The 16,273-nt window shown below is 39.8% G+C and overlaps 1 protein-coding gene across 12 annotated transcripts in view; it reads right to left on the bottom strand.

Moving 5' to 3' along the window:
• DNAH14 (dynein axonemal heavy chain 14) overlaps positions 1 to 16,273 on the bottom strand; it is a 342,249-nt gene that overhangs the window by 72,450 nt on the left and 253,526 nt on the right. For 10 of the 12 annotated variants that reach the window (XM_073899845.1, XM_073899844.1, XM_073899854.1 and 7 more), the window contains 5 exons: positions 15,662 to 15,793; positions 14,479 to 14,574; positions 6,705 to 6,845; positions 5,614 to 5,829; positions 605 to 835 (listed from right to left, as the gene is read on the bottom strand). In XM_073899845.1, the coding sequence (XP_073755946.1) occupies positions 605 to 835; positions 5,614 to 5,829; positions 6,705 to 6,845; positions 14,479 to 14,574; positions 15,662 to 15,793 (816 nt within the window). The remainder of the gene's footprint in view (positions 1 to 604; positions 836 to 5,613; positions 5,830 to 6,704; positions 6,846 to 14,478; positions 14,575 to 15,661; positions 15,794 to 16,273) is intronic. The other 2 variants (XM_073899851.1, XM_073899853.1) reach the window with 2 other exon arrangements.

Genomic DNA, 16,273 nt, shown 5'->3' with positions numbered 1-16,273 from the left:
GTTGGTTGAGTGTCTGACTCTTGAATTTAGGCTCAGGTCATGATTTCAGGGTCATGGCATCGAGCCCCACATCGGCTCTGTGCTCAGCAGGGCATCTGCTTGCAATTCTCTCTCTCTTTACCTTTGCTGCTCCCCCTCCCCCACTCTTTCTTGTCTCTAAGAAAAATAAAAAGTAAATTTTGTTAGTATTTGTACACTAAAGAAAGCCTGATCTGAGAGAATTGAACATTGAAAAGTCACTGTATTTATTATTTTATTATTTTTTTTTAAAAGATTTTACGTATTTTGAGAAAGAGAGAGAGAGAATGCATGTGCAAGGGGGGAGGGGCAGAAGAAGAGGGAAACAGAGACTCTCCAAGCAGACTCCCCACTGAGCGTGGAGCCTAACACAGGGCTCCATCCCACGACCCCAAGATCAAGACCTGAGCCGAAATCAAGAGTTGGACGCTCAACCGACTGAGCCACCCAGGGGCCCCTGTTTATTTATTATTTTTCCCCTGACAAAGTTACCTCTAACTCAAAGCTTTTAGTTTCTATGCTCGGGGCACACAGTATATATGTCAGCTGCATGGAATTAGGGAGTGAGGCCATTCCGCCCAAATACCTGCAAGAGGACACTCCCTCCTGTTTTCATAGCATTTTCAATTGTTTGGATGTAACCGCTGTCCTTGATGGAGAGCTCCTGCAGCCGGGGCCCTTCCATCTGCCGGATCCAGTTGTGCGCCTGCTTGTGTGGGTCAATCAGCAGCGGCCACTGCAGGCTGTTCTTGATCAGGATGGCATTGTCGGTTGAATACTGACCAAGGGGGAGCCCCTGAGAGTGCCATCGGCTGATCTGGAACGAGAGCATTGGTACCTTATGGTTTCATACACTTGTTCACATCTTCAGGATCCTACAGGATCACTGCCTTTAGAAAAATCAAATACTCCTTAAAAGGACGAAGGAGATGAACAATTTAAAATACTGGGATATGAAATTTTGGGTAAGATGAGTAATTATTCACTAAATGACATTTTTCTGTTCATCAGGAAGGACAAATGCCCATCACAACAAAGATGATATGGTTGAGAGGTAAGAACTGTTCCCAAGGATCTTGGACTCGAATGCACACATGAGCCACGCAAGAACACAGAATGATACAGAGGTAATTACAGTTCCTCTGTTGCACACCCACCTCCTGCCGAGCACACACGTACATTATCTAGCTCATCTGAGACAACAACACTCATTTCTCGGGAGGAGGAACCGGGGTCTGCCCATGGTCATCCTGTCGGAGGAAGACGCAGACCCAGGGTTTGACTCAGATGCTGACTCCAAGACTGATAAACTTCTCATCTTTACAGAGTCTTTGCCTGCAGCTCTGACTTCAGGGCAGTACCAGCAGGTTGGGAGGAAAAAGCCAGGAAGGCTCATGGAAGTCAGAGAAGGAACAGGGCCCGGGGACGGTCCAGTGAAAGGTGGCAGAGCGTCCCCAGAGAAGCCAAGGATACCTGTCAGTTTCTAAAGGAAAGAAGTATTTTGTCTAAGCCTGTGAAGAACTGCATGCTCTCGAAGTCTACACAAGAGGAACCTGGACAGGAGATGAAGAGTCCTGAAACCCAGGAGTAGCTCCGTCTGCACAGGTGCACGAGATCAGTGCGGGGAGAGAGACAAACTTCCGACCCAAGAGTTTCTATTTTAAAAAAAACCAATCAATCGGGGGGCGCCTGGGGGGCTCAGTTGGTTAAGCAGCTGCCTTCGGCTCAGGTCATGATCCTGGGGTCCTGGGATCGAGCCCCGCGTCGGGCTCCCTGCTCAGTGGGGTCTGCTTCTCCCTCTCCCTCTGCCTGTCCCTCCCCCTGCTTGTGCTCCCTTGCTCTGTCCAATAAATAAAATCTTAAAAAAAATATCATTCTGACTTCCATGCTTTTCTTTATTGTTTTACCAAAGTATGTGCTCCTAAATGCTCTAATTTTCATTTTGCTAATTTTGGAACTTTAGATAAAGGCAATCTTCAAGATACTCCCTTTTCTGTCTGACCTCATCTGTGTTTTTTTTATAACTGTATTTATTCATTCTCACTGCTGTATTTACGAACACACTTAGATTTATTTATCCATTCTACTGATGAGGGCATTTAGAGTGTTTCTCAAGTTTTGGGTTTTATGAATAATGCTACAATGAACATTCTTTTATATTCTTTTGATCAACTTACATATGCATTTCTTATGGATAAACACCTAGGAATGTTGGTCATGGGTTTTTTTTTAAATTTTTTTATTATAACTTTTTTTTTAACATTTTATTTATTTATTTGCCAGAGAGAGAGAGAGCAAGAGAGCTTGAGAATACAAGCAGGGGGAGCGGCAGGCAGAGGGGGAAGCAGCCTCCCTGCTGAGCAAGGAGGCCCATGTGGGACTCGATCCCAGGATCCTGGGATCATGACCTGAGCCGAAGGCAGACGCTTAACCAACTGAGCCACCCAGGTGTCCCCAAGGGTTTTTTTTTTTAAGTAGGCTCCACACCCAGCATGGAACCTAACATGGGGCTTGAACTCACGACCCTGAGATCAAGACCCAAGCTGAGATCAAGAGTCGGATGCTTAACAGGCTGAACCACCCAGGCACCCCAGGGATGTGTGTTTTTAATACTTGTAGCTAAAGTCAGCTATTTCTAAGATGATTTTAGCATTTTATATTCTTACCAGCAGTGTATGAGAATTTCTGTTACTTCATATCCATGCTAACTCCTAAAATTATTAGTCTTTCAAATGTTAGTCCTTTTGGCTGATGTGTTACCATATCTCATTTTAGATTTAACTTTCATTCCCCTAATGAATAATGAGGTTAAGCACCTTTCAAATGTTTATTGGTGATTTTGTGAGCCGCCTCTTCAAGGTTCTTACCCACTTATTTACTGGCTTGTATGTCTTTAGCTTACTGATTGGTAGTAGTTCTTTTTATTGCAAATATCCTCTTCTATTCATTGACTTCTCTTTATATCCTCTGAGTGCTGTCTTTTGATGAACAGAAAGTCTAAATTTTAATTTAGATTTAATTAATGTTTCCCTTTATGGTTAGTTCCGCTTAAAAAATCTTTTCTTGGGGTCATGAACATATTCTCTTAAATTATGCTTTACTAACTTGCCTTCCACAGTTAGGTCCACAATTCAGTTGCAATTGAATTTTTATGTATGGTGTGAGGTAATGATCAAATTTCTCTTTCTTTTTCTTTCGCTTCTGGATATTCACTATTTATTGAAAACACTACCCATTCCTCACTGCAGTGCGGTATCAGCCTTGTCATAAATCAGATGTCCATGTACGGGTGGGTCTGTTTCTGGGCTCTCTGTTCTGCCCCATTGGTGGTGGTGTTTGTCCTGCACTGGGACACACATGGATAAATAATTCCACTGTTCTAACCAAATGTCTTAAATGTTGCTATTTGATACAGCAAGTCCTTCCACCTTGTTCTTCATCAACAATATCTTAGACACGTTGGCTCTCTGCCTTCTCTTTTAACTTTCAGAATCAGTTTGTCAGGTAAGCACGTACCTGCTCCCCTACCTGCTGGAATGCTGATTGGGATTACACTGGATCTACAGCCCATTTGGGAAGAACTGGCAGCTTCAGGATACTGAGTCTTTCAGTTCATGAACATGGCATAACTCTTCACTTATTTTAGGTTTCTTAAAATTTATCACAATAGTTATTTTATAGTTTTGTTTCTGTAAGTTTCACACAACTTCTTGATGGATTCATTTTGATGCTATGATAAAGGGTATCTACAAACATTGTGCACCCTGTTTGTTGCTGGTGTAGAGAAATGTAATTAGTTTCCATATACTGACTTCAATTCCAGAAACGTTGAGAAACTTTACTAAAGTTTTATGAATTCTGATGATGTATCTATAGATCCTCTTGGATTTTCTAGGTACATATCTGCAAGAATTTCTATTTTTGGTTTTTTTCTTCTTTTCCAATCCTAATATCTTTTTCTTGCCTTACTGCTCTATCTAGGATCTCTGCTAGGGTGTTAGATACAGTGGAGACGGTGGATATGTTTCTAGTCTCAAAGGAAAAACTTTGACCAATGCTTCATTTTTTCAATTCTGATTGCTTCTCTGACCTGTGGTTAGTTTGGGAGTGTATGTCCTAATTTCCAGAAATATGGGGATTTTCAAAGAAGCTTTTAATTATTGACTTCTAGCTTAGTTGCCTTTTGGACAGATAACGTACTCTGTGATTTCAGTCCTTTGATATTTGTTGAAACTTTTTTGTGGTTGGTGATATGGTCAGTTTTGGGCAGTGTTCTACATGTGCTTGCATAGAATGTGTAAGTTTCAGGTGTAGGCTGTAGCGTCCTGTGTATGCTCATTCAGTCTGTTTGCTGATTATGTTGCTCAAATCTTCTCTATTCTTACTTATTTTTGTGCTTTTTTTTCTATGAGTTAGAGGAAGAAGTGTGTTAAGATCTTTCACTAAGATTGTAGATTTGTCCATTTTTATCTATAGTTCTTTTAATGTGTGCTTTAAAATTATTTGAAGTCTTATTAGTAGGTACAAACAAATTCAGAATTGATAAAACATTCTTGGAGACTTAAACTAATTCTTATTGTAACATAAACTTATTTAATTCTAATAATCTTTTTTTGCCTTATAGTCTATTTTGTCCTTTTTTGGTACCTGTAGAAATTTCCTCCCATTTTTTTTTTTTTTTTTTTTACTGTCAACCTTTACGTTTTAGATGTTCCTTTCTAGATAACTTATGGTTTCTGTTTTATGCTTTGGTTTATATTTTTATATGGTCTTAGAATCTTACCCATTTAAGTGGACCTTTTAGACCCCTTACATCTAATGTAATTATTGATATATTTGGGTTTAAGTTGGTTATTAGCATTATGAAAATGAGAAGCCAGTATTTGCTTCTGAGACATTTTGTAGATTGGATGGTCAGTTTAAGTTGGGTTATCAGTGGGGGAATCAATCTAAAATTACTCTTTGGGGATGAATAAAAAAAAGGTGTATTTCTTTTTTATCCCCTCAACATAGACAGATAGACAATAAATATTTATTGATAAATGTGAGGTCTATGTTTTTGGCTCTTTCTAAGAATACTACCTGTGGCTCAGTAAGTTCACCTATTTTATTTTTTTAAAGATTTTATTTACTCATTTTTAGAGAGAATGAGTGAGCAAGTGCAGGGAGGGGCAAAGGGAAAGGGAGAGAGGGCCTGATCCCATGACCCTGAGATCATGACCTGAGCCAAAATCAATAGCCAGATGCTTAACCTACTGAACCACCCAGGTGCCCTGAGTTCACCAATTTTATTAATGAAAGGGGCTTCTGGGAGAGAAACTGGCTCTATTTATTAGGGCGAGGCAGTAGGATTACAATGAGTTAGAGGATTTTCTGTGACTTTTGCCCAGAGTATGATAAATAAGAGATGTAACTAGCTGCGGCATTAGAATTATAATTAAAAAAAAATTTTTTTTAAAGACCTGGAACAAATTACAGTATTTTCCTTTATCAAAACAATTTGGGGAACAGATCCTAGTTTAAAAAAAATGCATTTACACCCAAAATTCAAATCAACAACAGCCACTTAACTGGATAATAGAAACATGTTACTACCTCGTGTTTTTGTGCCATGACTTCAATTAAGGAAAAGTTAGGAGACAAAGAAATGTTGTTTTTAGGGCAAAGAATCTCCCATTTGTTCACAATTAACTGGCGAAATTCTGCTGTTAACACTCCAGTGTAGACAATGCACGCTGCAGAAATAAGTATGTCACCCAAAATTCCTTCCAACTTCTTGTCTATTTGATTGATTGTTTCTTGCCATCGAGTCTAAATGTTAAAATAAAAGTGAGTTCTTGTTATTTGACATAACATATACTATTATGAGACATTTAAGATATTCATGGTCTCCAACTTGGATCTAGCATTGCTATTACTATTACTGTTCTCATGCTGTGTTTGCATTAAAATTAGTCTCAGATAATATTATAAAACAGTTTTCTAAGGAGAACATGAGTCCTATTCTTGGATTTGTCAACAGTGTTGTATTTGTTAGCACTGATAGCCACGTCAAGTCCTCTGAGTCATAAAGCAGAATAATTTTAAAATAATTCATTATATTATTAATGGGGTTCCTTAATAATAGTGACCGATATTTATGAAATCCTTCCATGTCTAACAGGAATTTTACTTTGAAAATCTCATTTGACACTTTCGATATCCTATTAAGTAAAAGCCATTTTAAGACCAGGAAGTTGAAACTTAGAGAAGATCAGCAGAAATTTAAAAAAAGAGATAAAAGAGGTCTGAGGATTGACAGAGCAGAATAAAATGTTCTTCTCCCTTATGACATCTCATCCCCTTTAGCCGCTCTTGGTTTATGCATTTGGCTGGGGTTGTCCCTGGGCTCAACAGGGAAAGCTTACTGACAGTTTACCGTGGACCTCATCAGACTGGAGAACTGCGGCCTGGGGAGCAAGAGAAAGTCAGGTTGGTTCCTTGTAGTCTGTTGCCTCTGGGTTAAGACACTTGACCAGAACTCCTTTATTTTTATCACGAGTGCCTACTGATCTTAGTAAAAAACAACTGGATGATAAGATAGTTTTAGGGAGTACATGATACAACCTGGGGTGAAATAGCATCTTGGGGCTTGTCAAGCCCGGGAGAAATTACTGAAGGAGATATAGAGCCAAAGAGAGTCATGCCTTCTCATCCTCCAGCGCGGTTAGTAGGATAGATGCACACTGCAGGCGCTTGGTGGCCAGTTTTCTTCTGTTGGCTAAGAGTTGTTTTTCAGCAACTATGTCTTTGTAGGCTGCTTGCAAAAACAGCAGATGTTCTTCGACCTGAAAGACAATTCATTCATTATTGAGACACTACTACTCTCATTTTGCCTCAAGAGTTTAATTGTCACTTATATAAATACAGTGCATGGCCACTTCATTTTCACATCCTGGAATATCTTCCTGGAGAGATGGGCTATGTTAACAATAAAAATGTAGTCAGTAAATAAATGATTCCTTGATACTCCAGTTTGTCTTTAATGCCACTTTCCTCAACAGGCTTTCGTACAAGCTCAGCACTTGAAGATTCATCATTTTCTGATTTCTTTTTCACACAGAAAATGTTATATCCAGTTTCCTTCTCTGACTGAACTTTCTCATTCCAGATACACTGGCCAGCCGGGAGGAACTAATGGGGTTTTGAAGTGAGGCCGGTAGGATAAAGGGGCCTTAAACCATGCCTGGGCTGTCTGGGGAAAGGTATCGTCATGAATAGCTGACAAAATGATATTCTTAAATTAGCACTTATCTTGATAATGCCTTTGCTCAAAAGCATTTGGTGAATTTCTATAGAAATGATCACCCACGGATATGGCCCGAAGTTTTGGCCCCGTCAATAAAAGCCTCTCTGATCCGACCCCAACCTCCCTCCCCAGTGTGGTCTCCTTTCCAATAATATTACCCTGTAGCCAGACTGCTTTCTAACGCATTTTGTCCATGCTCCTTAAATGTTCTTGCCTCTGGGGTTTGGCTCACATCCTTCCCTTACCCTGAAATCCTTCCTTAAAGGGATGTAGATCCAAGGCATTCTTTAAAATACATTATCACATTCTAGCTGTCACAAAGCCTCAGTCCTGTCACATCTACACTGATGTACTGTTTATAACCATCGTGAGAAGTAATTATTAATTGCCTGATATTATCTCTTGGGTTGTGGCCTTATTATCTTTATATCATCCTTATATTGCTATTTATATTTTATATTTATATTTATATTTTTGAAAGATGTTTGTGTCTTCTCAAAATCTTTGAAGACAGTGTTTAGCACAGAGACTTGAACACAGTTTGTTCATGAAATCATATGTACAAAATTGTGCTTACTGAACGCAGTTTCTAATTTATCATTCCCACTCCTATTCTAAAGATGTTATCCTGGTGAAAATACCTAATTAAAAAAATATATACACATTAGCTACTTTTGGCATGATTACTCTGATTTATTTATTCCTGGTTCACCCATAATAATCACTCAGTTGTTTTCACTCTAATATAAAATGCTGTTTTTGTTTGCTTGCTCGTGTCCTCTGATTTTTCTGAGAAAATGTTCTTGCTACTCATGACCTAGTGAGCTATATAAATATTCAAGTGTAGGATTTACTGATTCAATTAAACACAATGAAATTCCTTTCTCTTTCTTTTTTTGCTTTGTACTGTCATTTGATTCCTTTAGTTCCAGTGTCGTTAACATACAGTGTTATATTGGTTTCAGGTGTACAATATAGTGACTCAGCAATCTATACATTGCTCAGTGCTCCTCACAAGCACACTCCTTAATCCCCATCCCCTACTCCCCGACTCCCCTGCCCACCTCCTCTTTGGTGACCATCAGTGTGTTCTCTAGAGTTAAAAGTCTGTTTTTTTGGCTTTTTGTTCGTTTGTTTTGTTTCTCAAATTCCACATATGAATGAGATCATATGGCATTGATCTTTCTCTGACTTATTTCGCTTAGCATAATACCCTCTAGTTCCATCCACGTCGTTGCAAATGGCAAGATTTCATTTTTTATGGCTGAGTAATATTCTATAGTATATATACATCTTCTTTATCCAGTCATCAGTCGATGGACACTTGGGCTGCTTCCATATCTTGGCTATTGTAGATAACTCGGCTATCAACATCGGGGTTCATGTATGTTTTCCAGTTAGTATTTTTACATTCTTTGGGTAAATAACCAGTAGTGGAATTACTGATCATATGGTAGTGATCAGTACCACTGATCCATACTGTTGTCCACAATGGCTGCACCAGCTTGCATTCCCACCAACAGCGCATGAGGGTTCCCCTTTCTCCACATCCTCGCCAACACCTGTTGTTTCTTGTGTTGTTGACTTTGGCCATCCTGACAGGTGTGAGGTGTTACTGTGGTTTTGATTTGCATTTCCCTGATGATGGGCTGTCGACCTCGGAGACTCGTGGAGCTGGGGCGGCGAAGGAACTGAGGACCAAACACGGCAGTACAGCGAGGCACAGGGGACCCCGAGCAGTCAGCCCGAGGTGCCGAGGTTTACTTTCCATAGTCTTACGTACCTTCTACAGCAATATAGATCTATAATGATTTACAGCCGGGGCGTAGTAAGGCACCTTCTGCCATGTACATAGGACTAGTCCAGCGTGTATGATAAGGATCTTTAAAGCAGGACAAAGGAACAAAGAGGGGAGTGCACAGTGTGGTGTTTTACAGCTGGCTTCCTATCTACAGAACATCTCCTGGGGCCTACTTTAGAACTGACCGCACACGTCCCAAGGGCATTTCACTCTGATCCTTTCGGGTTATTTTTAACCCTGCAATCTCCAGTTTTCTCAGAGATCTCGGAGTCTGAATGAACATGCACCAGTGGTGGCTTCCATCTGTGGGTCCCATAGAACCACAGCAAACCAAGAAACAGTTCTTAACTGGCTCAGTGCCGAGGGCTCAGACAGAAACACCCATCTCCCAATCTGGCCCTGAAGAAAACTATTTACACAGGCTTCCAGGGAGCCCGATCTAGGTGCTGACTCACATGCTCCCCTTTGGGACACTAATTCTGAATTCTGGGAGCCTCTAAGAACAAACAAGGCTGCCCGGGCACTGCCATGGTGTGGGAGACAAGCAGGAGCTCAGGCTGGACTGAGGAGGTTTTTATCTCTTACACAAGACCATTCTGTCAGGATAGGGAGAGGTGGTTATTTTATCAAATGCACAGAGATCAACACAGAGAGTCAAGGAAAATAAAGAAACAGAATTATCTATTCCAAATCACAGAAAAATAAAATAACTGACCTGAAAAATAAAACTATAGACTAATATCCTTGATGAATATAGATGCAAAAATTCTCAACAAAATACCAGCAAACTGAATTCAAGAACACATTAAAAGAGGGGCGCCTGGGTGGTTCAGTCAGTTAAGAACACTTTAAAAGAGTTGTGCACCATGACCATGTAGGATTTATCCCTGGGATGGAAGGATGGTTCAACATATGCAAATCAGTAAATATATTACATCATGTTAAGAGAATGATAAAAGTCACATGATCATCACAATAAATGCAGAAAAAGCATCTGACAGAATACAATATCCTTTCATGATAAAAAAACATCAACAGATTGGGTATAGAAGGAACAAACCTTAAGATAATAAAGGGCAGTTAATACAAGCCATAGCTAACATTATACTCCATGGTGAAAACCTGAGAGTTTTTCCTCTAAGATCAGGAACAGGATAAGGATGCCCACTCTCATCATTCTTACTCACTATAGTATTGGAAGTCCTGATCAGAGCAATCAGGCAAGACAAAGAAATAAACAGCACCCAAATCAGAAAGGAATTAAGTAAAAGTGTCACTATCTGCAGATGACATGCTTTTGTATAAAAAATCCCAAAGACTCAACCAAAAAACTGTTAGAACTAATCAACAATGTTAGTGAAGTTGCAGGATATAAGATCAATATCCAGAAATCAGTAGCATTTCTATACAATAATAAAAACAGTATGGTACCACCATAAAATAGACACACAGACTAATGGAACAGAATAGAGAGTCCAGGATCAAATCCTGGCATATATGGTCAAGTAATATTCAACAAGGGAGCCAAGACAACCCAACAGGGAAAGGACAGTCTCTTCAACAAAAGGTGCTGGGAAAACATGCAGAACAATGGAAATGGACTCCTACCTTACACCACTCACACAAATTAACTCAAAATAAATCAAAATACTATAAAACTGATACCATAAAACTCCTAGTAGAAAATGTAGGGAAGAAACTGCTTGATATTGGTCTTGGTGATGATTTTTTGGATATAACACCAAAAGCATAAACAACAAAAGCAAAAATCACCAACTGGGAGTACTTCAAACTTCAAAGTTTCTGCAGAGCAAAATAAACAATTAACAAAATGAAAGGGAAGAAAATGAAAGGGTAACCTACAAAATGGGAGAGCAGTTTTGTAAAACAGTTGGATAAGAGGCTAATATCCAAAATATATAAAGAACTTCTACAACTCAGTAACAAAAAAACAAACCATTTGATTAAAAAATGAGCAGACGATGGAGCACCTGGGTGGCTCAGTTGGTAAAGTATCTGACTCTTGATTTAGGCTCAGGTCATGATCTCAGGGTTGTGGAATGGAGGCCCACAACAGGCTCTGTGCTTGGCGAAAAGTCGGCTTGGGATTCTCTCTCCCTTTCCCTCTGCCCCTTCCCCCACCCATGCGTGCTCTCCCTCTAAATAAATAAATAAATAATAAACCTTTAAAAAAATGAGCAGAGGAACTAAACGTTTTTCCAAAGAAGACATACAGATGGCCAACAGACATGAAAAGATACTCAACATCACTGATCATCAGAGGTGATGCAAATTAAAACCAGAGATATCACCTTACACCTGTTAGAATAGGTATCATCAAAAAAACAAAAGATAACAAATTTTGTGGCCCCATACAAATTTTAGGATTGTTTGTCCTATTTCTGTGAAAAATGCCTTGGAATTTTGAGAGAGATTGCTTTTAATCTATAGCTTGCTTTGGGTAGTATAGACATTTTACAATATTAACTCTTCCTAGCCACGTGCAGACTCTTTTTCCATTCATTTGTGTCTTCTTCCTTTTCTTTCATCAATGTCTTACAGTTTTCAGAGTACAGGTCTTTCACCTCCTTGATTAAATTTATTCTTAGGCATTTTATTCTTTTTGACACAACTGTCAATGTGATTGTTTTCTTAATTTCTTTTTCAGATAGTTTGTTGTTGGTGTATAGAAACACAAGTGATTTTTGTATATTGATTTTGCATTTTGCAACTTTACTGGCTTTGTTTATTCTACCAGTTTTTTTTGGTGGAATCTTTAGGAATCTAAGTTAATGGTTTGTTAATGTTGGTGATCTTTTCAAAGAACCAACTTCTGGTTTCACTGATTTTCTCTTGTCTTTTGATTCTTTATTTTGTTTACCTCTGCTCTAATATTTATTATTTCTTTCCATCAGCTATATTTAGTTTGTTTAGGGTTTAGTTTGTTCTTTTTCTAGTTCCTTAAAAGTATAAAGTGAGGTTGTTGATTTGAGATCTTTCTTCTTTTTAATGTAGCAATTTATAGCTATGAATGTCCCTCTGAGCACTGCTTTGGCTACAGGCCATAAGTTTTGACACATTGTGCTCTGTTTCCATTTGTCTCTAAGTAGTTTCGACCTTACCTTATGGTTTCTTCTTTGACCCATTGATTGCTTTGGAGTTTATTGTTTGATCTTCATGTATTTGTGAATTTTCCAGTTCTCCTCTGTTCTTGGTTTCGGACTTCATTCCATGTGGTCAGAGAAGATACTTTACAGGACACCTGCCTTTAAGCGTCCGTGAAGCCCCTTCCTGTGTGTTCTGCTGTTGGGCGGACTGTTCCATAGTGTGTAGGTTTCACTGTTTCTCTGTGCTCTTCATTCCTCTCTTTGCTTATCTGCTGTCTGGTTGTTCCACCTCAGACCTTTGAAAGCTCTGATTTTTGCTTGTTTAGGCTTTTGAGTTTATTTTTAGTTGACTTTTAGTGACTAAGAATTTCCTGAAAACCAGGCACATCATTCAGGTTTTTAAATTTATTTACATAGAATTTCTAATAATTACTGAAAAACAACAAATGCACATTTCCATTAAATTAAAAATTACAGGTGAGCCTTGAACAACACAGGGGTTAGGGGTGCCCACCCCCCATGCAGCTGAAAATCCACATATAACTTTTGACTCCCCAAAACTTATTTACTAATAGCCTGCTATTTTGAGTATTACTGATAACACAAAGCATATTTTGTATGTTGCATGTATACTATATTCTTATAATAAAGCAAGGTAGAAACAAGAAAATGTCATTAAGAAAATCAGAAGGCAGAGAAAATACATTTACAGTGGTGTGCTGTATTTACTGAAAACAATCCAGGTAGAAGTGGACCTTGCTGTTCTAGCCCGTGTTGTTCAAAGGTCAACTGTATTTCTTCTCAAACTCCCTGTTTACCAAGTTGTATAATGTGTAATTTTTTTTCTTTAAATTATGAAGCAAACTTTTTCCCTTCCTGGGTCTGCTCCTTTCATTAACTTGTGTGTGGGACAGAAATAGGCTGATGGAGCCACGCCAGTTGCTAAAATACCAAACTATTTCTGCAGTGGTTGCTACGTGGTCCTGTGCCATGCCCTGGAGAGCGCCCCCAGCCCTGCCACTGCCTGCCCCAGCCCTCTCCCCACTATTCCATCTTCGCGGGTGGCCTCCAGGACCCCATGCTGCTCTATGACTGGTTGGCATCTGGGCCACACCAGCTGCTGGATGGTTTGCGTATCACTCATGCAGAGGAGTGTTTTTAGTGGAGCGGGTAAGTGATTTTGAGTTAGGCAGGCCTGGGTTAGAGCGTGGGCACCACTTAGAGGTTCAAGGTGTTGGGCCAATTTACTGAATCTTTGACTTTAGTTTTCTCCCTTGGAAACATCTCCGTCTGAAAGCTGACTTGAGGATAGACCTCGGAAGACTGTATAAAGCCTCCGTGCGGCCCTTGGAACACAGTATATGCTCCATAAATGTTAGCTATTAGCAACACATCTCTAAATATGACTGTATACGTACATCATAAGTGGCAGCAAAGAATTAGCAATAAAATGATATATCAATATAAAATACATTCAGTAAAAATTTGTTAATTTTCTCCAAAAATGTCTAATATTCTTTATATAACTGAGTTTGCAAGAAACGCCTAGAGGGCAGACAGGTGACATAAATGTTTGAAGTGAGTTGGGGGCTTATTACAGCCAAGTGAGAGTGCCAGCCCATGGCTTCCAGATCTTCTGAATTTTCAAGTGAAGACCGAAATTCAAATCTTAAGTGAAATCCCCACATTTTACAATGTGGATAGCTCCATCAGAATGGGGGCGGGGGTAGGGAGAGAGACCATCCAGGCAAACACAAGACACCAAGAAGCTGGGCTGCATTTCCCTGCTGGGTCACCCCCTCTCAGAATGCCTCTGCGCGGGCTGGCGACCTCGCTCTCATAATGATATCCCTGTTTTAACCTCATACCAAGAAGTTTAAGAAATAACCATGTCTTCACCAAACAACAGAGTAATTGATACAAACAGGTTAAGGACAGTTTTTTAAGATCACAGATTGATATTGGGTAAGCCTTTGGTAGAGAGGAGTCACAAAGCTCTCCTGGGAGAAATCTGGTGAAATGGTAAATTAATATATTAATGACATGGTAATAATTAGCATTATTGAGTGTTTTATTATGTGGAAGTCGCCTTTACATATAGTCCCTGTATTATTTACTGAATCACAATCTCTTCACTACCTTTATTATTATCCTCATTTTATCCTAAACTGATAAAACTCTACTGAGGTAATGACCTTTTCTTGGTGTTTCTGACTACTTCACACAAAGCTGTTGCAAGCTTAACAAGCAAACAAATGTCTTACCAGCCGCAAACCTCTTTGTTTCTCGGCCAACCTTTGTCGTGCAATTCTGAGGACATTTTGAGCTTCAGTTACTCGGATTTGCTTAGGGCCCACCACCTAAAAAAGAATACTAGAACATTTAAGTGTTAAAAAATGTCAAGTTCACTGTTAAAAATGTCCCTTATGTTTGAAAGACATTTGTTAAGTGTCAATTCTTACAATCGGCTTTCCTAGAATTATGTGTACAAGAAGGATATCCAGGGGTGCCTGGGTGGCTCAGTCGTTAAGCATCTGCCTTCAGCGCACGTCATGGTCCCAAGGGTCCTGGGATCAAGCCCCGCATCGGGCTCCCTGATGGCGGGAAGCCTGCTTCTCCCTCTCCCACTCCCCCTGCTTGTGTTCCCTCTCTCGCTGTGTCTCTGTCAAACAAATAAAATCTTAAAAAAAAAAAAATTTAAAAAAAAAGGATAGCTATGGTACAATTCTGTTTAAATGAAGTTTAAAACCAGGTAACATTAACATAGGGTTTTAGAAGTTAGTGATTATCTTTTTTTTTATTATGTTCAATTAGCCAACATATAGTACACACATCATTAGTTTTTTTTGCTTTGGTTAAACTGGTTCCAATTGGTTTCAGTTATTTGTGAATAAAAGAGTCTCAAATAAAACAAGACCTTATGGTAAAAAGACAAGGGAAGGGGGCGCCTGGGTGGCTCAGTCGTTGGGCGTCTGCCTTCGGCTCAGGTCACGTTCCCAAGGTCCTGGGATTGAGCCCCGCATCGGGCTCCCTGCTGGAAGCCTGCTTCTCCCTCTCCCACTCCCCCTGCTTGTGTTCCCTCTCTCACTGTGTGTCTCTATCAAATAAATAAATAAAATCTTTAAAAAAAAAGAGGGATATCCACTAGTTTAATATGGTGAAACATGAAAACCAGCAAATAAAACAAGAGCACATAGTTACCATAAATAAAATAAAATCATAAAAAATAAAAATAAAAAAATAAATATTTATTTATAAAATAAAAAGATAATAATAAAAATAAAATAAATAAAATTGATATCTGTTAGCATAGTATCTTTGATTAAAGTGGTTTTCACTAGGAGAATTCTTTTCAGCAGTTCACGTATGCCTTGTGAAGTGCACATTATCTCTGGGGCTCTCGTGTGACTTCTGGGCTGTTACCAACACTCAGGGGTCAGAGCGTACCTTCTGTACTTCATGGTAGTTATTCAAAGCTATGACCCACTGGCACATAGAGCAACAGGCAACAGAAACGAGAGCAATCTTGTTTGGGTTGAAATCAGGTAAGATTAAAATTTTTTTCAGCTTCGTGAAAACCTAGAGATAACACAATTCGTGTATTACAAGAAAACGAAATGTTACTGACCCAAAGTTTTCCCCAGTGCACATTAAAATAAACTTGTATTTCCTATGAGAAATACTGCGCTACCCTTCAGGTGTAGACGCAGAGCCACAGCTGGGAACACAGCGTCTCTGGCGGCAGAGGAGGGGAGCCGTCTTGTTACCGCCATTCTTGGCCCAGTGGCTGCTGGAATTTCACCAAAGGGCCTCCATTGTAAAACAAAGGTATGGACTTGGTGGGCAAGGTGGTCTGCCGTCTCCCTCTTGTGCACCTGAGGTGTGAACAGACGGACGCCATTCCCCACATTCTATCCCCAAGGGGCATATTGGCAGGGCAGCCCCTAGTCAAAGGGCTGTGCCATCAGTGGCGGAGGCAGGGAGGCCCGGGCATGCGGGGGGGCCCTGAGGACACTCTGGCTTACTTGTGCCACAGGCCCAGACATCCACCTCATCTAC

Source organism: Callorhinus ursinus, unplaced genomic scaffold (genome assembly GCF_003265705.2).
Source record: "Callorhinus ursinus isolate GAN/ISIS: 27379988/994484 unplaced genomic scaffold, GSC_fseal_2.0 scaffold13, whole genome shotgun sequence".
Lineage (NCBI taxonomy): Eukaryota > Metazoa > Chordata > Mammalia > Carnivora > Otariidae > Callorhinus > Callorhinus ursinus.
Note: the sequence above shows the minus strand (reverse complement) of the source record. Positions and strands in the feature narration are given on the sequence as shown.